We start from the raw sequence: 20,346 nt of genomic DNA on the forward strand, positions 1-20,346 counted from the left end.
AAAGAAATTAGGTTTCTGATTCCAACTGATGATTTTGTTCTAATACCAAGCAAACCAGAATTTAACAATTATAATTTTGGAATTTACTTTTATTTTTTAAAATAATTTTTGTTTTTAATTACGAAAATAGTAAATGCAAATAGAGATGAAAGAACATAAAGAATTCTAATAATTTTGTTGTTAGAAACATTTATAGTCAATATCTTAAAGTCTAATACAATACTATTTTATTTCATTAATATTGTTTATGATATCTTTGATTAGAGGATCATTTAATTATTTGAAAAGAGAATTTATAGTAGAAATTGAAGCATAGTTTTATGCTGTACTTTTTTTTTTACCAAACTTATTTTAGACAGTATATTTCAAATATGGATGCCAAAAGTTTATTGACTTATTTTTCAAAGTACTACTTGATTTAGAGCCACTAAATGGTTGAAAAGTACAGAGAGGGGAAAAGGAGCTTTTTTTTTTTCTAGAAGGAATAGAGATTTTGGCTAGCAACACTAAATAGACACTAGAGAAGAAAATTTTAATGGCATCAGGCAAGAATAATTGCCCCCCCCCCCCTTTCTTACTGCTTTCAGAAATGCCTGAGTAGAATATATTTACGGGGAAGAAATGAAGAACAAGGCATTCCTCTTGAATACTTAGAGAAGCTTCACTACAAACATGAAAGCTGGCTCCTGCATAGAACACTGAAGTAAGACTTTCTTATTCTTGTTTATTACTCATTTTTAATACCTTATCAAATTTTAATTTAAAAATGTATATGTACAATTTTTTAGTTTTAGACATTTATTAGTATTATCTTTCTCAGAATTAGGATTTTTAAAAAAATATTTTTTCTTTATTGATTTTAGAGAGAGAGGAAGGGAGGGAGGGAGAGAGAGAGATAGAAACATCAAAGAGAGAGAACATCGATTGGTCACCTTCTGCATGCCCCCACTGGGGATTTGGTCCACAACCTGGGCATGTGCCCTGACCAGGAATCGAACTGGCCACCTCTTGGTGCATGGGCTGATGCTCAACCACTGAGCCACGCCAGTTGGACAGAATTAGGATTTTGATTCTCTTTATTTCAGTGAGATCCATTTCCTTCAAGTTTTGTGTTTTTTTTTTAATTTTTTTTCTTTATTGATTTTAGAGAGAGAGAGGAAGTGAGAAGGAGAGATAGAAACATCGATGAGAGAGAATATCGATTGGCCGCCTCTTGCATGTCCCCCCTGGGGGTCGGGCCCACAGCCTGGGCATATGTCCTGACTGGGAATCGAATCGAACCAGTGACCTCTTAGTGCACGGGTCAACACACAACCACTGAGCCACACTGGCCGGACCATTTTCTTAAAGTTTTTATAGTTAATCTCCCCCAGTGGTATTGACAGTATAATATATGGAATTTTACATTAAGTGATAAAGTAGGAAATATATCTGTGTACACTTTTTAGGTACTCTCTTTCAGAAAGTATTTTAAGATAAGGTATTTCGAATTTGTTTCTTTGATCAAGACTTGGGAGGTAGTATAGCATAGTTGTTAAAAGTATGGACTTTGTCACTAGTCAGTTTTTGATTCAATCCAGTCTCACTTATTAGTCTGTGATCTTGGACAATCTCTGAGTTTTAGAGTGACCTCCTTGAACTTTAGTTTTCTCATCTTTAAAATGTAAATATTTCTTCTACTGTACTATGTTTTTGTTTTTTGAGGAGTATTACATGTCACAGTGCCTAGCTTTATATATTTTATACCTGAGATTTTTAGATATGTGTAAGTTAATCTAGATGAGAAAGAAGGGGCTGCCAAATGAAGTATTTGCAGAATAATTTTAATATAAAATGATTGACATTTTGATTTTTTTGTGATACAATAATGAGTTTTAGTTTTTTCTCTTATTGATTGCTTTCTCTAATTATTTTGTTTATCCTTCTTTAAATAGAACCAACTTTGATTATCTACAAGAAGTACCTATTTTAACATTGGATGTTAATGAAGACTTTAAAGACAAACACGACAGCCTAGTTGAAAAGGTAGATTTGGATAAACTAACGTTTGCTTTGTCTTGTCTTTTAAGTGTTCTAGCCCTGGCCGGTTTGGCTCAGTGGTTAGAGTGTTGGTCTTTAGACCAGAGTCGCAGGTTTGATTCCGGTCAAGGGCAGATACTTCTGTTTCAGTGTGGTCCCTGGCCCTGGTCGGGGTTGTGTGGGAGGCAGCCATTCAATATGTCTCTTTCACATTGATGTTTCTCTCTCTCCCTCCCACTCTATCTGAAGATAAATGGAAAAGTATCCTTGGGTGAAGATTTAAAAAATAAAAAAGTATGAGAAACGATGACATAAAGTTACATTAAGGGACAGTTAAAAGCTTTAAAGAGATTTAGACTATTTAGATTCTAATCCTAACTTGAAATTCTAGCTTTGTGGCCTTGCTAAAATAAGGAGCTTAATCCTTTAGTTCCCTTATTTGTGATATGATCACAAAAGTTTTTGATCAGCCACTTCCCTGCTTTTTCCCTTTCTTTCTTTCTTCCCTATACCACCAATCTTTAGATATTTTAATAATAAACTACTTGTTTATTTTTTTCAACCAAATTCATTAAGGAGGATATTTGAAGTTGCAAGATGTGGATCTTACCCATTTTTATATTGGCTGAAGTCTTGAGATTAAAGGAGTTTTAGTTTTGAAATTCATTTGGTACCTTATTAAGGATGAATTATCATTGTCTAATCATTGAGTCATTATCTTAATCAGAGTTAATCTATCCTCCAGATGTTTGGGATATTCTATTAAGTGAGTGGTGCCTGTATTGATAAAGGGACTGGAAGAGAACCTATTGGTGAACACTTGAGAGAGAATAGTCATGGGAATTAATATAACAAATATCCCTATATTCACATTGATTAACTTAGTGATCTAACATCTAAAGAAGCCACACATTGTTTATTTGTTTAGTTTTGAGACGAATTAAGTTCTTCTTTTATCCTGTCACAAAATGTCTGCGATTTTTTTTTTTCTTTTTTTTTGATCCTCACCCGAGGACATTTTTCCATCTTTTGTTCAGATAGAGTGGGAGGGAGAGAGAGGAAAAGAGGGAGGGAGAGAAACATCGATGTGAAAGGGACACATTGAGTGATTGCCACCCGAACGACCAACCAGGGCTGGGGACAAACTGTAACCGAGGTACGTGCCCTTAGCGGGAACCAAACCCGGGTCTCTCTGGACCGCAAGCTGACACTCTAACCGCTGAGCAAAACCGCCAGGGCTGCGATTTCTTATACTAGGTACTTGCCATTCATAATGGATATATCTCAAGAATTTTAAACATCTCAACATTTATATATAACTATTATCACATATAGTTGTTTTTCCCATCATATAAACTAAAGCATATCTGGACAATTTAAATGACCTCTTCCTTGTTATAAATGAGGACAGAATTAACTTAAATTATATTATTAAAATAAATTAAGTCAGAGCAAGAGGCGAAGATGGCGGCGTAGGTAAATGCGGTATCGCGTCCTCCCACAACCACATCAAAGTTACAACTTAACTACAGAACACCATCATTCAAAACCGCCTGGAATCAAGCTGAATGGAAGGCCTACAACTATGATGCAGCAGCCACATCGAGACTGGTAGGAGGGGCGGAGGCATGACAGGCTGGTCCCACACCCACATGTGGTGGATAAAAATCAGGAGGATACCTAGGCTGGGAAGATCCTCCCTGAGGACTGAGGGGTGCCTGTCCCACACCAGGTGCCCCACTCAGGGTTCCAGTGCCAGGAAGAGAAGTCCCCATAACTTCTGGCTGGAAAAACCAACAGGAACTGAGGCTCAGGGAAGCTGATGCGGCTGGAGCCCCAGGCAGCTCCTTAAAGGGCCTGGCGCACGGACTTATCGGACTCACTCCCTCTAAGCTTGGAGGGGAGGCAGCTCGAGGGGCACCAGAGACATACAGGGAAGAACTGAGCTGTTTGGCACTGGAGCGAGGGCTGGAGAGGGGACTTTCTCCTGGACAAACGTGCTGTCAGAGGCCTTTGTTCCTTTGGTGAGCCCTTCCCTGGGGCAGCAGACAGCCGCCATATCTGGGACTCCAGCAACCTGGCTTACACTGGTTGCCCCGCCCTGGAGATTCCCTGAGGCCCCGCCCCACCCAACTTTCAGGCCCACCCAAGCTGTTGCCAGTTGCTTAACCATAGGATTGGCCTGTCTTGAATCCTTCTTCAGGTTTTTCCTAAATTCTTTCAAACAAGCAGCATATGGTCTCAGCTAGCCCCATAACTCTCATTAAGTAATACACAGAAACAAACACAGGGAGGCAGCCAAAATGAGGAGACAAAGAAACAGGTCCCAAATGAAAGAACAGAACAGAACCCCAATAAAAGAACTAAGCAAAGTGGAGATAAGCAACCTAACAGATGCTGAGTTCAAAATACTGCTTATAAGGATGCTCAATGAATTTAGTGAGAACCTCAGTGCACTTAGTGAGGGCCTCAAGAGTATAAAAAAGGACCAGTTAGAAATGATGGATGCACAGTCAGAAATGAAGGAGGCATTATCTGAGATAAAGAATAATTTACACAGATTCAGTAGTAGAGTAGGTAAAGCCAAGAAGCAAACCATCGATTTCGAATATAAGGAAGCAAAAAACGCCCAATCAGAACAGCAAAATGAAAAAAGAATCCAAAAAATGAGGATAGTGTAAGGAGCCTCTGGGACAACTTCAAGAGTGCCAACATTCGCATCTTGGGGGTGCCGGAAGGAGAAGAGCGAGAACAAGAAATCGAAAACCTGTTTGAAACAATAATGGCAGAAAAATTTCCTAACTTGGTGAAGGAAACAGACATACAAGTCCAGGAAGCACAGAGAGTCCCAAACAAGATGAACCCCAAGAGGCCCACACCAAGACACATCATCATCAAAATGCAAAAGGTTCAAGACAAAGAGAGAATCTTAAAAGCAGCAAAAGAAAGGCAGCTAGTTACCTACAAGGGAGTTCCCATAAGGCTGTCAGCTGATTTCTCAAAAGAAACTTTGCAGGCCAGAAGGGAGTGGCAAGAAATATTCAGAGTGATGAAAAGCAAGAACCTACAACCAAGATTACTTTATCCTGCAAAGCTGTCATTTAGAATTGATGGCCATATAAAGAGTTTCCCAGACAAGAAAAAGTTAAAGGAGTTCATCACCACCAAACCGTTATTATATGAAATGTTGAAGGGTCTTTTTGAAGAAAAAGCTAAAATATATGAACAAACAAAATGGCAATGAATACATATCTATCAACAATGGAATCTATAAACAAAATGAACAGGCAGAACAGAAACATTCTCATAGATACAGAGAACATTTTGTTGGTTGCCAGATGGGAGGGGGCTTGGGAGAACGGGTGAAAAAGGTGAAGGGATTAAGAAGTACAAATTCATTGCTAGACTGACAAACCTCAAAGGGAAAGGGGTTGGGGGGTGGGAAGAAGTAAACCAAAGAACTTAGATGCATAACCAATGGACACAGACAATAGTATGGGAAAAGGCGGGAGAGGGTTGGGAGTGGGGAAGATGGGGTCAGTGGGGGAAAAATGAGGAACATCTGTAATACATTTTACATTCAACAATAAAGATTAAAAACAATAAACAAAATAAATTAAGTGAGCCATTGCAGTACTAACAGCTAATCATCATTTTATTTATTTATTTATTTTCATCCTTACCCAAGGACATTTTTACATTTTTTGTTCAGATAGAGTGGGAGGGAGAGGAAGCGAGAGAGAGAGAGAAACATCGACGTGAAAGGGACACATTGAGTGGCTGCCACCCGCATGGCCCAACCAGGGCTGGGTACCAACTGCAACCGAGATACGTGCCCTTAGCGGGAACTGAACCCAGGTTTCTCTGGACCGCAGGCCGACGCTCTAACCTCTGAGCCAAACCGGCCAGGGCGCCAACCATCATTTTAACTGAATGAATCTCTAAACCCACTTTTTAAAATTTTATCTTAACATTTCTATGTTTTGACTAAGAATCGTTATTTTGTAAGATTTATATTTTCATTAATAATGTTAGCAGCTGGCTTTGTTTTTCAGGTATTTTTACATGGCAGTAATCGTTGTCTGTTCAGGAGAATTACTATGTAGTCTAGAATATGAAGAGAACAGAATCTTTTCTGTTTGTTTTTTAATTTTTTTTTTTTTTGTTACAGATGTTTCTCCTTTTTTACCCTATTGGCACCCCTCTCCCCATCCCCCCCCGCCTCGTCCCCAGCTTTGTTGTCCATGTCCATTGGTGATGCATACATGCATATAAGTTCTGTGGTTTATCTCTTCCCACCCCCTCTTCTGAAAGATGTCAGTCTGTGCCCTACTTCCATGTTTCTGGGTCTACCGTATTCCTCAGACTGTTATGAGAACAGAATCTTTTTGCTGTGATGTTGGCTAGTTGACTAGATTCAGTCACTGCTTATATGACCTTTCCTCATACGTTATCATTACATAGTATATGCAAAATTCAAATTTGTGCTTCAGAGAAATTTCAGAAAATTAACCGGGGGGAGGGGAGGCGTTGCTAAAAAATGAAGAAAGAAAAGGTACAGTTGTTTAAACCGTTGCAGTTATTAATGTCATCGGTGTCAAAGATGCACATATCAGTGGTCTATGGTATTTTAAAGAGATAAAATTATGATTATAAAATTAGAGAATATGGCTATTATAGAACTGTATCAATCTTAGACTGAATTTAAAAACTCCTGTAATTACATTTTAGGTCATTCAGCTTTTACTACTAAAGTATTTATTAATACATTCTCTTTTGTTTGTTTAATCCTCACCCGAGGATATTTTTCCATTGATTTTTAGATAGAGTGGGATGGGAGAAGGGAGAGAGAGAAGGGGGAACATCAATATGAGAGAGACACATCGATTGCTTGCCTTCCACATGACCCTGACTGGGGCCCAGGATCAGACTTACAATACAGGTATGTCATGCCCTTGACTAGGAATCAAACTCACAACACTTCCGTCTGAGAGCCGATGCTCTAACCACCAAGCAACTGGCCAGGACTTAATACATCTTTTTAAGTAAATGCTGTGGCTTTGTGATAAAGTTACTTATATAGTTGAGGTCTTCAATTGTTATATACTTTTAAATGAAGATGAATATTACATATCTCAAATTAGTCAAATAATTAATATATTTTTTCTCTCCTCAGGTCAAGGAATTTTTGAGCACTTTGTGATCATGCTGAAGACTACAGGCAGTGAAATGATTACAGATACTTCAGCTTTGTGTATCTTCGTAGCTTCATATTCATAGAAGTCACTTTAGAAAACCCAAGTTTTTAACCATTTTTATACCAAGAAAAACATTTTTTTTAATGAATCCTATATGAAAGTTTATGACCAGTTTTATTTGTTTCTTTTGTTAAAAAGAACAAAGACTTTTAATTATCTCTCATGGCAAGAAGTCTGGAGGTAGATAGTTTCAGAATCACTATAGTGGCTGAAGTGTATCAGGAAAAACCCACCCTTCTTCAGTCTTTCCCCTCTGTTAACCTCCTCCGCAGGTTGACTTTTTTTTCTGGTGCTTCTCCTCTCACTGTTGACCAGTTTCTTAACTGGATTTCTTAACTGGAAACTTTAATGTTACATAGAAAATGATAATGTGTCCTGTGTATATTAGTGCAAAAAGTTGAAAGTAGCATTTAAGGAATCTGTAGAAAAAGAATTGTTTTATTTTAAGTACTTTTGATCCAGTGCTTCCCCTTCCACTTCAATTTATGTGAAAGATATAAGATCAGGTTTAGTATTTAATCAATTCATTGATATTTATTAGTACATCTATAATGCATTTATTGAGGAACAAGTTAGACTTTGTTCCCAGTTTATAATGACATACATCTGTGCTATGGGTGAGACTTCATTGTTTGCATGGGATTTTGGATGATTAAAGAGGAAATGTTTCTTTTTCTTATTTTATTCTTTATTGATTTTAGAGAGAGAGGAAGGGAGAGAGAGATAGAGATAGAAACATAGATGCAAGAGAGAACATTGATTGGCTGCCCTCTGCATGCCCCCCACTGGGGATCTGGCGCACAACTTGGGCAAGTGCCCTGACCAGGAATTGAACTGGCGACTTCTTGGTGTATGGATCAATGCTCAACCACTGAGCCACACCAGATGGGTGAGGAAATGTTCTTTAAAAATAACTGAAGGCCCACCCAGAGTGTTGGTTGAGTGTTGTCCTGTGCACCGAAGGTTTGCCAGTTCAATTCCAGGTCGGCACATGCCTGGGTTTTGAGTTCAGTCCTCAGTCGGGGCACATGCAGGGGGTAAATGATCAGTGTTTCTTTCTCTCTCTCTCTTTCTCCCTCTCTCTCAGCATGTCCTTGGGTGAGGATTAAAATAAATAAAAACTGAAGATTATTACATGAGTAGATAATTTAATTTATATGGAGCTTAAAATAGCTGCGTGCTTTCTTTTCAGACCATTCTTTTACAATGGAATGTTCCTATTATAGTTAAAAGATTGGTTTAAACTATGATTGTCTTTAAATCATTTGAGGTAGAAGTATAGTTTTCCTACATTTCTTCTCTCCTTTTAAAAATATCTTTGTTATTGGTTTTAGAGAGAGGAAGTGAGAGAGAGAAACATTGATCAGCTGCCTCCTGTATGCCCCCTTGTGGGGATCGAGCCAGCAGCCTGGGCATGTGCCCTGACTGAGAATTGAACAGGTGACCTTTTGGTGCATGGGATTACGCTCAATCAGTTGAACCACACTGGCCAGGGCTCTTCTCATTTGTATAGGTAAAATGTTAATGGAACACAGTGAGAGACATTTTTCCATCTTATTCTTTATTGACTCTGCATTAGGAACAAGTAGTCTTCTATTACCTTTGTATACTTTGTAAGAAGTGAAAAGAGAAACTGATGACAAGGTAGATTATTTTAGTGGTTTAGTCCCACCTGTTATTTCCTGCCTCATCCTGGTTTTGCTACTGTCTGAATTAATTAGTTAGTCTGCTATTTTTTTTTAAAAATTCTCACCAGAGGATATTTTTTCATTGATTTTTAGATGGAGGGAAGGGGGTGGAGACAGAGAGAGAGGAATATCGATGTGAGACATCGACTGGTTGCCTCCTGAACAGCCCTGCCCTGGGGGCTGGGGATCGAATCTGCATCCTAGGTATCTGCCCTTGACTGGGAATCAAACCCGAGACTCTTTGGTCCTAGAGCTGACATGCTAACTGCTGAGCAAAACTGGCCAGGGCAACAGCCTGCTGTTTTAAAGTTACACATTTCTTCTATGAGAACATTGTGATTATTCTTCGCTTCATAGTTGGCTTTGCTTCTCTGTAGGGTTATACCTAATTTTTTTCCCCTCCTTTAAGAGAAATTACTGATTAAAAAATGATCTTGCTTTATGTTATATATCTTGGAAGCATCATATTTTTGGAATATGTATTAATAAAAAAAGTAAAATAATTGTAATTTAAAAAATCTGCTTGGATTCATTTTTGTTCTGTATATAATTAAATATTTTTTTCAAGTTTGTTTAAGGTGTGAAGTTTTTTTTCTATGTATTTACCCTTTCTACTTGACATTTTAGAAAAATGCTGTCTTTGAAGTGAGGGGAGGAGTCACTTTACTTGGAAACTATCATTTATTTTCCTTTTCAAAATGTCATCTTTTGTTTTGTTTCTTGAGATAATTTAGTGAATTAAACAGTCTAGATATACTGATCTTGGAAAGGGAAACTGCATTTCAAATCTGTAATCACCATGAGTATTTAAACTGTCTCATGGTATTGTTTGTATTTGATGTATATCAATTTATTTACTAAATTATTTGCTTAATAAATAAGTATATATCTCATGACCTGTAATGGAGCTACACACATTGAAATGGTTATCTTTTTAGAATTCAAATTTTATTCTACTTTGAAGAAAAAAAGTGACTATAAAAAGATCACAATGGTTTATATAAATTACATTGATTCTATTTTAAGCAAAGACATTTTAGAGATTTTCAGTAATCTTTTAAAAATATTTAATGACTTTTTAAATCTGTAGAATTGAAAAGAAGCTTAAATAAATTTATTATTTGTCATGACTCAAAAGCTGGGACATTGTGTAGGCACAAGAGTATTGAGCTTAGTGGCCTGCATTATCTCTTGGATTCTATTTCTCATATCAGATCATTTTCCATCAGAGTATATGTACTACTTTTTATAATTTGCTCTTTTAAGAAGTTAATTGTATAAGACTTACTTCCTCATTCAGAATTTCTCATCTTCTGTGCCTGAAATTGATAGCACTGTATTACAGAGCCCCTAGAAATTAGATCTGTCATATTTTTTAGGACAAGGAATACCAAAGTGTTTTTTGTTTGTTTTTTACAGAGATATAAATCTTATTACCATCAGAAAAATGCTAGATTAGTTGCTTAAGGTATTTACAAATCCTGATAAATAATAGCTTTCCACATTGGACAAATCTTATCATTCCTTTTAAAAACGAGCCCGGCTGGTGTGGCTCAGTGGTTGATCACTGACTCATGCACCAAGATGTCACTGGTTTGATTCCCAGTCAGGGCACATGCCCAATCCCCAGTGGGGGGCATGCAGGAGGCGGCTGATCAATATTATCTCTCATCAATGTTTCTATCTCCTTTCCTCTCTCTAAAATCAATAAGGGAAATAAATAAAAATGTTTTAAATTTTGAAACAGTTTCTGACTCACAAAATGTTGCAAAATTATTAGATTTTTCCCCCCAATGATAGCATTTTACTTAACCATAGTATACTAAGACTAAGACATTGACTTTGGTGCATTATTAACTAAACTACAGGCCTTATTTGGGTTTTACCAGTCTTATCTCTCTTTTTAAAACTTTTAATAGACTTTATTTAGAATTATTTACAATATATTTTATGTTCCATCTATATTGTTTATTGCAGTGTTAGGTCCATAGCAAATTTAAGTGGAAAGTACATTTCTATATAGTCTCTGCCCCTGCACTTGCACAGACTCTCCCACCATCAACATCCCCCACCAGAGTGGTACATTTGTTTTATTTTATTTTATTTTTTGAATTATGTTTAGTGGGAGGGAGAGCAAGGAAGAGAGAGAGAAACATCGACATGAAAGGGACACATCGGCCCTGGCCGGTTTGGCTCAGCGGTTAGAGCGTCGGCCTGCGGTCCTGAGAGACCCGGGTTCGGTTCCCACTAAGGGCGCGTACCTCGGTTGCAGTTTGTCCCCGGCCCTGGTCGGTCGTGCGGGTGGCAGCCACTCGATGTGTCCCTTTCACGTCGATGTTTCTCTCTCTCTCCGTTCCTCTCCCTCCTGCTCTACCTGAACAAAAAATGGAAAAATGTCCTCGGGTGAGGATAAAAAAAAAAAAAAAAAAGGGACACATCGAGTGACTGCCTCCCACACAACCCCAACCAGGGTTGGGGACAAACTGCAACCGAGGTACGTGCCCTTAGCGGGAACCAAACCCTGGACTCTGGTCCGCAGGCTGACGCTCTAACTGCTGAGCCAAACTTGCCAGGGCAGAGCGGTACATTTGTTATATTCAGTGAACCTACATTGATGCATTATAATTACTCAACAGCCACAATTTACATTAAGGATTGACTTTGTGTTATATCTTCTATGGGTTTTGACAAATGAATAATGACATCTATTCACCACACAAAATAGTTTCACTGCCTTAAAAATCCTCTGCTTTGTTCATCCCTCCACCCCAACCTCAGGCAAACACTAACCTTTTTATTGTCCCCATAGTTGCCTTTTCCTGAGTATCATATATTTGGAATCATTTAATAGGTTGACTTTTCAGATTGACTTTTGTTTTTCACTTAGGAATTTGCATTTTGTTTCCTCCCTGTCTTTTCATGGCTTTCCAGCTTATTTTTTTTAGTGCTGAATAATAGTCCATTATCTGAATGTACCCAGTTTATCCACTCAGCTACTGAAGGACAAGTTGGTTGCTTCCCCGTTTGGGCAATTATGAATCAAGCTACTGTGTACATCTGTGTGCAAGTTTTTGTGTGGACATGTTTTCAATTCATTTGGGTAAATACCAAGGAGTGCAATTGCTGGATCATATGTTAAGTGTATGTTTAGGTTTCTTGGAAACTGTCTCCCAAAATAGTTGTACCATTTTGCCTTCCAACCAGCAATAAATGAGTTCCTGTTCCTCCACATCCTTGCCAGCATTTGGTGGTGTCAGTGGTTTGGATTTTCTCCATTCTTAATAAGTATGTGGTTGTACTTCATTTTAATTTGCAATTCCCTAGTGGCATATAATAACCATCTTTTCATATGCTTATTTGCCATCTCTATGTCTTAGGTGAGGTGTCAAGGTTCATTATCATTTTTTAATTGAGTTTATTTATTATTGAGTTTTAAAAGTTATTTGAATATTTTAGATAATAGTCCTTTTGCAAATATTTTCTCCCAGTCTGTGGGCTGTCTTATTCTCTTGACATTGTTTATTGCAGAGCAGAAGTGTTTAATTTTAATGAAATCCAGCTTATCAATTTCTTTTATAGATTGTACTTTGTGTTGTATCTAAAAAGTCATACCCAAGGTCATCTAGGTTTTCTCCTAAGTTATCTTCTAGGAGTTTTATAATTATATGTTTTATGTGTAAGCCTATGATCCTTCTTGAGTTAATTTTTGTGAAGGATAGAAGGTTTGTTTCTAGATTCATTGTTTTGCATGTGGTTGTCTAGTTGTTCCAGCACCATTTATTGAAAAGACTATCTTTGTTTCATTGTATCGCCTTTGCTCCTTTTTTGAACATCAATTGACTATGTGGGTCTATTTCTAGGCTCTATTCTGTTACACTGATCTCTTTGTCTATTCTTTTGTCAATACCATGCTGTCTCGATTACTTCACCTTTACATATATTGTCTTAAAGTTGGGTAATTTTGTGTTTCCTAGAGGCATGAGCTACCTAGGTTTAATAATACAATGGGAGCTTTTTGAGGCTATCCTAATAAGATGTTGTTTTTTAAAAAAGAATTTATGTGTAAAATGAAATTGTTTTTTTCTCATCTTTAGTAAGATGGATATTGAAAAATGGAGGCAACTTTGATAAAGCAATTCATATTTTCCCTAATTCTGTGTAGTGCCTTGGAATGTTATCATTAAGTATAAAATGTATTAATACTGAGATCAGTAATGCTCAAAATATTTCCCCCATAAACACCATTCAGTTAATAACTTTTTGTCATAGCAGTTTTTGAAAAGTTACATCACTTTTCAGACAATCATCTTTTTTTCTCCTTGGATCTAAAGACCTTTCTTATGCCAAAGTACACTAAACAAGTGTGCAATAAAAAAACAAAAAAACACCAATAGAATTTTTTAGAAAACTTCCGGTCAGGATGGCGGTGTAGGTAAATGTGGTTTTGCCTCCTTCCACAACCACATCAAAATTGTAACTAGACTACAACACAACCATCATTGAGAACAGCCTGAAATTGAGCTTAATAGAAGTCATACAACTACGAAATTAAAGAAGCAGCCACATTGAGCCTGGTAGGAGGGGCAGAGGCTTGGAAAGGCTGGTCCCACACCCACGTGTGACAGATAAAAATCAGGAGGGCCCTGGCCGGTTTTGCTCAGTGGTTAGAGCGTCAGCCTGTGGTCCAGAGAGACCTGGGTTTGGTTCCCACTAAGGGCATGTACCTCAGTTGCAGTTTGTCCCTGGCCCTGGTTGGGTCGTGTGGGTGGCAACCACTCGATGTGTCCCTTTCACGACGGTGTTTCTCTCTCTCTCCCTCCCAGTCTATCTGAACAAAATATGGAAAAATGTCCTCGGGTGAGGATTAAAAAAAAATAATAATAAATATATATATAAAATCAGGAGGGACACCTTGGCTGGGAAGGTTCTCTCTGAGGAGTGAGGGGTCCCTGTCCCACACCAGGCACCCAGCTCAGGGTTCCAGTGCCAGGAAGACAAGTCCCCATAACTTTTGGCTGGAAAAACCAGCGGGATCTGAGGCAGAGGGAGGCTGAGGCTGCTGGAGCCCCAGGCAACTCCTCTTAAAGGGCCTGTGCACAGACTTACTCGGACTAGCTCCCTTTAAACTTGGAGGGGAGGCAGCTTGAGGGTTCCAGAGACATACAGAGAAGAACTGGGCTTTTTGGCCTTGGGATGAGGGCTTTCTTCTGGACAGAAGTGCTGGTGGAGGCTGATGTTCCTTTAGTGAGCCTTCCCTGGGGCAGCAGACAGCCGCCATATCTGGGACTCCAGCAACCTGGCTCACACTGTTTGCCCCGCCCTGGTGATTTTCTGAGGCCCTGGCCCACCCAACTTTCAGGCTCACCCAAGCTGTTTCCAATGGCTTCAGACCACATCGAAACACCACCACCCAACCACCTCCACAAGTGACACACTCAATGCATGGACTCAGTAGGTACCAGAACCCTACTGAAGTAAGTCTTGCTCTGTGTGGTGGGCCCCTACACAGTTGATCCTCCAAGGTAGTCAGAGGCCAGTGGTCAGTGGGCACAGCCAGTCCTTGCAGCTGATCAGCCTGAGTAAATCCCTCCCATTGATGTGCCAACAGCAATCAAGACTCAATTACAACAGAAGGTTGTACAGTCCATATTAGGGGTGCACCTTGAGGGCCCAGTTGGGCTGATCAGGGAGGCTGTGCCACTGGATTCTACAGGACACCTACAACAATATGCCACCCTATGAAGCCTAGGAGACATAGCAACTCTACCTAATATAAGAAACAATCACAGGGAAGCAGCCAAAATGAGGAGACAAAGAGACATGTCCTAAATGAAAGAAAAGAACAAAACTTCAGGAAAAGAATTAAACAAAATGGAGATAATCAGATGCAGAGTTCAAAACACAGGTTATAAGGTTGCTCAAGGAACTTGGTGAGACATTCAAGGAACTTAGTGAGACCTTCAAGGAACTTAAGGAGACCTCCAAGGAACTTAGTGAGAACATCAACAACATAAAAAGGAACCAGTCAGAAATGAAGGATGCATTAACTGAAATAAAGAAAAACTTGTAGGGAATCATTAGTAGAGTAGGTAAAGCCAAAACAAACTATCAATTTGGAATATAAGGAAGCAGAAAACACCCAATCAGAAAAGCAAAAAGAAAAAATAATCCAAAAAAAATGAGGATAGTGTAAGGAGCCTCTGGGAGAATATCAAGCGTGCCAACATAGGGGTGCCTGAAGGAGGAGAGAGAGAGAGAGCAAGAAATTAAAAACCTATTTTAAACAATAATGACAGAAAACTTCCCTAACTTGGTGAAGGAAACAGACATACAAGTCCAAGAAGCACAGAGAGTCCCAAATAAGATGAACCCCAAGAGACTCACATCAAGACACATCATTATCAAAATGCAAAAGGTTAAAGACAAAGAGAGAATCTTAAAAGCAGCAGTTTGTTACCAGAAAGGAGCTCCCATAAGACTGTCAGCTGATTTCTCAAAGGAAACTTTGCAGACTAGAAAGGAGTGGCAAGAGATAATCAAGGTGATGAAAAGCAACGACCTACAACCAAGATTACTCTATCCTGCAAAGCTATCATTTAGAATCGATGGCCATATAAAAAGTTTCCCAGACAAGAAAAAGCTAAAGCAGTACATCACCAACAAACAAGTGTTATATTAAATGTTGAAGGGTCTTCTTGGAGAAGAACAAAAATATGAACAATAAAATGGCAATTAATACATATCTATGAACAATTGAATCTACAAACAAAATGAGCAAGCAGAATAGAAACAGACTCATAGATACTGAGAACTTTTTTTTTTTATCCTCACCCGAGGACATTTTTTTCCCCATTTTTTGTTCAGATAGAGTGGGAGGGAGAGAGAGGAAGAGAGAGAGAGAGAGAGAGAAACATCAACGTGAAAGGGACACATGGAGTGGTTGCCACCCGCACGACCAACCAGGGCCAGGGACAAACTACAACCAAGGTACGCGCCCCCAGAGGGAACCAAACCCGGGTCCCTCCAGACCGCAGGCAGACGCTCCAACCGCTGAGCCAAACCGGCCAGGGTGATACTGAGAACTTTTTGTTGGTTGCCAGATGGGAGGGGGTTAGACGGATGGGTGAAAAAAATGAAGGAATTAAGAAGTACAAATTGGTTAGACTGATGAACCTCAAAGAGAAGCGGGGAGGGAGGGCAGGATGAGATAATCCAAAGAATTTCTATGCATATATGCGTAACCAATGGAGACCGACAATAGTGTGGGGAAGGTTGGAGGGGGTGGGGTTGGGGAGGAGGGGGTCAATGGGGAAAAAGAGGGGTGACATCTGTAATACATTCAACAATAAAGATGACTTAAAAAAAGGAAAAAAATAACAATATAAACATTACTTCCTCAGATAAAAACATACTTGTTTACTTGACACTTTCTATGCAGAGATTATCATTTTAAACACATTTGAATAGTGCATCAGATTATTTTGCTTTCATAATGTGTCAGATGAGAGGAATGATGAGGTTGTAGCTTCTAGGATTTCAGTCTGTTATGTACAGATGCCGTTTCTATGTGTTTTGAAGTTCCATAAAGGTGTTTGTGATATAACTTAATTTTAAGTGTAGTTTAAATGCAAGATAACCATTAGTACCCAAAAGTCTGGACAGCTGATGGGGGAAGATGGTGTAGAAAGCAGAATTTGTCTTCCAAAGAATGATTTCTTAATTCCTCTCCTCCATCAACCTCCACTGTCAAGTTTTCCTCCTTGGCAAGTACAGTAAACATTTACAATATCTGTTATGAACAATCTATATTGTTTATTGCCTATAAACTTGTTCATAGTCAATTGACACTGTTTTAGGGATCTTAGGATGTAATATAATTACCCTATTAAAATTAATGGAAAAGATTTTCATTTAAAGCCTTTTAGTGCTTTCAGGAATAAATTATAGACAGTAAGTGAGGGATAGGTATGTCATTTGGATTTGATTCAGTTTTACTTACTCCCATTTATTTTTAGATTGTTGTGGCTGTAGCTCTATAGCTACATTTAATGAGTTATAATTAATATAATATTGATGTTCTCAGAATATTTTTTATCAATGAGGATTTGAATTTGGTTCAGGGATTTCACAAAAAATAAATACCCAGTTCTGTTTTGTCAGACTTCAAACTGAAAAATATTGAAGTATTTTCAGAATTAAGACTATCCTCCACCTGAAACTAATTCCAAATAATATTAGATGTAGACTGTAATTGAAAAAATAAAAAGGCTATCCCCAAAGAAATTTATTAGCAATATGTCTACTCTTTGAATTAACTTAATTTTAGTTCTATGCCTAGAATAAAATAGGTGCTGTGCCAATCAATGTCCATTACACTAGAATAAGAGGTGACCATTAGAAGTAAAACTAGGTAACAATACTTAAATTTTGGCTTAGTTTTTATGATGAGCTTAAAAATGTTTTAGTTATAGAATTACAAATACCATAAATGGGATAAAAGTATCATGAAATAGAGGATATAAAATTCATATAATCATCTTTTAGCCTTAAAAGTCTATGGTAGAAAAAAATTTTTACCAGCACTTTATAGATGTGAGAGGCTAAGGGATTTTTCAAGTTCCCACAAAAATTAACAAAACTGAAACAACCCATATATTATGACTCTAGAATGGGTGTCCCTTTTATTTCAGTGAATAAATGACTATTTTTACCTCTGCTTTTTCTTTACATCTGAGGTAATTTTTCTTTTATTCCTTACTTTTAGGCAGCATTTAATGCCCATTTTAAAAAAGCAATTAGAAAATGTAAATTCTATAACAAAAGTTGTTTAAGCCCATGGTTATTTCATAGTTAAATCAGTAGTTATAGCCCTTTGCCACATGAGGTCATTATATACTTGATTCTTTCCTCTGCTCTGGCCATAATCCATATTTTGATGGTGAGTGGTTGGAAAAAGGATCTGATGAGAAGTGTTTTGCATTGTCAGAACAAAAGCATTCATTAATTAATACATACTTTATTGAGATTTTATGTGTGCATGTGTGGGGAAAAAAGAAAATGAGCTGTTGGATTAAATGTAGGCAATCAAAAAGGCAGTGTTTTTAGAATTATTTTACTCTACATAACTCTTAACTGTTTCTCTAGTTATTTGGTTGAATAATACCAATTGTTGTTTTGTTTTATGGGATAGTATTGGTTAGATAATTATGCTTAACCGATTGCCAGGAAATTTGATTTTTTTTTTCTTTTCTTTTTTTAAATGTGGAACACTTAACGAATTTGCATGTCATCTTTGCTCAGGTGACCATGCTAATTTTGTTTGTTTCACTCTGATTTTTAGTATATATGCTGCAGAAGCAAGCATGAAATTTGATTTTCTAATGTTCACTTATTAGATTTTAAATTAAGGGCTGTTTTGTAAGACTTTGTCATTTACTTAGCAATTATGTATACAAAGAAGCTTAGTTATTTTTACTATTCTATGGAACTACATGGAGCTCAGACAGATAATTATTTTTCTAAGAAGAAAGGTTTACTTAACAAAACCATGGTCTAGAAAGTGATTCAGTAACTGAGGTAGGTGGAACTTGATCTTTGATGGACCCATCTGAAACATATCATCTTTTAATGTTATTTCGCATCACTTCAAAATGGTAGTGATGCTGGTGCTTTGGGGATATTGAATATACTTATATGTGTCTGTATGCACTGTTTTTACTGTTATCGCTTGTTGAAACTAATAAATTCAAAGGTAAAGCATCCCCTCAAGCTGCCATTTTTTGTCCCTGCTGTTACTGTCAGCTAGAGCAGAATCACTTTATGTTAAAGAGTAAATTAGGAAATTGGCTAATGTTATAAAAACAATTTATGCTCTGTTTGGCACAGCAAAACTGTACTGATACGCTATACAATACTTCGAATACTGGCTACCAAATCACTGGCTTGGGAACAGAATAGTCTCTATGAACATCAGTTATTATTTTGCTGATGGTTGACATGAACTGGTTGCTAGATTAGTAAATGAAACAAACCTGTTAAGTATAGTACCTAACTTAGCAGACTGTCTGTCCTTAAACAGACAATTAAATTTTATTCTCTTCAGAGTAGTTACCTTCAGAGACGATACATTTAATCCAAAGATTCTGCCAATTATTAAAAAAAACTCTTGCATCTGAGCTTAGAATCTGAGTCATATATTTAACAAATGTGACTCAGGTTCTTTGTGTGTGTGTGACTGGATATAATTGCCATAAATCATTTAATGACAAATTTAGTCAATAAAATGGATAATAAAACTTGAAAACCTGCTTTTGGTCGCCAAAGAAGGTAACAGTAAGGAACTTAGATTGCTTTGCCTGTTCAGCTTATGAAATATATGTGATGGAAATTCATATGTTTTTTTACTAATTCAAATACTTTTGAATAATGGCAAACTCTGAACGGAACATAAAAACTCATGATGTTGTTACTTTGAAAGCACCATTAAGTATAAAATGTTCTGGTATAGTTAAAAACACCAAAACGTGTTCTATTATGTTTACATTTGGTAGATACTAACAGTCACTATTTGTTAAGTAAGAATTTATCTTTTTTTAAAATTTTTATTTTTTATCCTCACCCGAGGACATTTTTTCCATTTTTTGTTCAGATAGAGTGGCAGGGAGGGGGGGAGAGAGAGAGAGAGAGAAAGAGAGAGAGAGAGAGAGAAACATCGATGTGAAAGGGACACATCGAGTGGCTGCCACCCGCATGACCCAACCAACCACGGCTGGGGACAAACTGCAACTGAGGTACATGCCCTTAGTGGGAACCGAACCCGGGTCTCTCTGGACCTCAGGCCAACGCTCTAACAGCTGAGCCAAACCAGCCAGGGCAAGAATTTATCTTTAATATTTAAAAAAAATATTTTTTTTCTTTATTGATTTTAGAGAGAGAGGAAAGGAGAGGGAGCGAGAGATAGAAACATCGATGAGAGAAAACATTGACTGGCCGCCTCCTGCCTTGCCCCCCACTGGGGATCGGGCCCACAACCTGGGCAAGTGCCCTGACCAGGAATCAAACTGGTGACCTCTTGGTGCATGGGTTGATGCTCAGCCACTGAGCCACACTGGTCAGTTATCTTTCATATTTTTAATATCACAGAGGCAGTAGTGATTAAGGACACAGGCTCGGAAGACAGACTACTGGCTTAAAATCCTGGCCCTTCCACTTACTAACTTTGGGCAAGTTATTATAATTTCTTTATATGTAAGAGGGCCATAAATAATAGTTCCTACCTATACATTTATGTTATTTTATTTTATTTTTATCCTCACCCGAGGACATTTTTCCGTTTTTTTTGTTCAGGTAGAGTGGGAGGGAGAGAGAGGAAGGGAGAGAGA

At 37.8% G+C, this 20,346-nt stretch overlaps 1 protein-coding gene and 1 non-coding gene across 2 annotated transcripts in view; one reads left to right on the top strand and one right to left on the bottom strand.

Moving 5' to 3' along the window:
• Positions 1-8,037, top strand: part of DCK (deoxycytidine kinase) — a 38,095-nt gene extending 30,058 nt beyond the window's left edge. The window contains exons 5-7 of the mRNA XM_036272412.1: positions 588-703; positions 1,935-2,025; positions 7,196-8,037. Coding sequence (XP_036128305.1) covers positions 588-703; positions 1,935-2,025; positions 7,196-7,222 — 234 coding nt within the window. The 3' untranslated portion in view covers positions 7,223-8,037. The remainder of the gene's footprint in view (positions 1-587; positions 704-1,934; positions 2,026-7,195) is intronic.
• Positions 8,038-18,220: 10,183 nt separating this feature from the next.
• Positions 18,221-18,329, bottom strand: LOC118621901. The gene has a single exon (XR_004957839.1). It is a non-coding gene; the product is annotated as a U6 spliceosomal RNA (small nuclear RNA).
• Between the last annotated feature and the right edge of the window lie 2,017 nt (positions 18,330-20,346).

This window comes from Molossus molossus, unplaced genomic scaffold (assembly GCF_014108415.1).
Source record: "Molossus molossus isolate mMolMol1 unplaced genomic scaffold, mMolMol1.p scaffold_m16_p_1, whole genome shotgun sequence".
NCBI classification, from domain to species: Eukaryota; Metazoa; Chordata; class Mammalia; order Chiroptera; family Molossidae; genus Molossus; species Molossus molossus.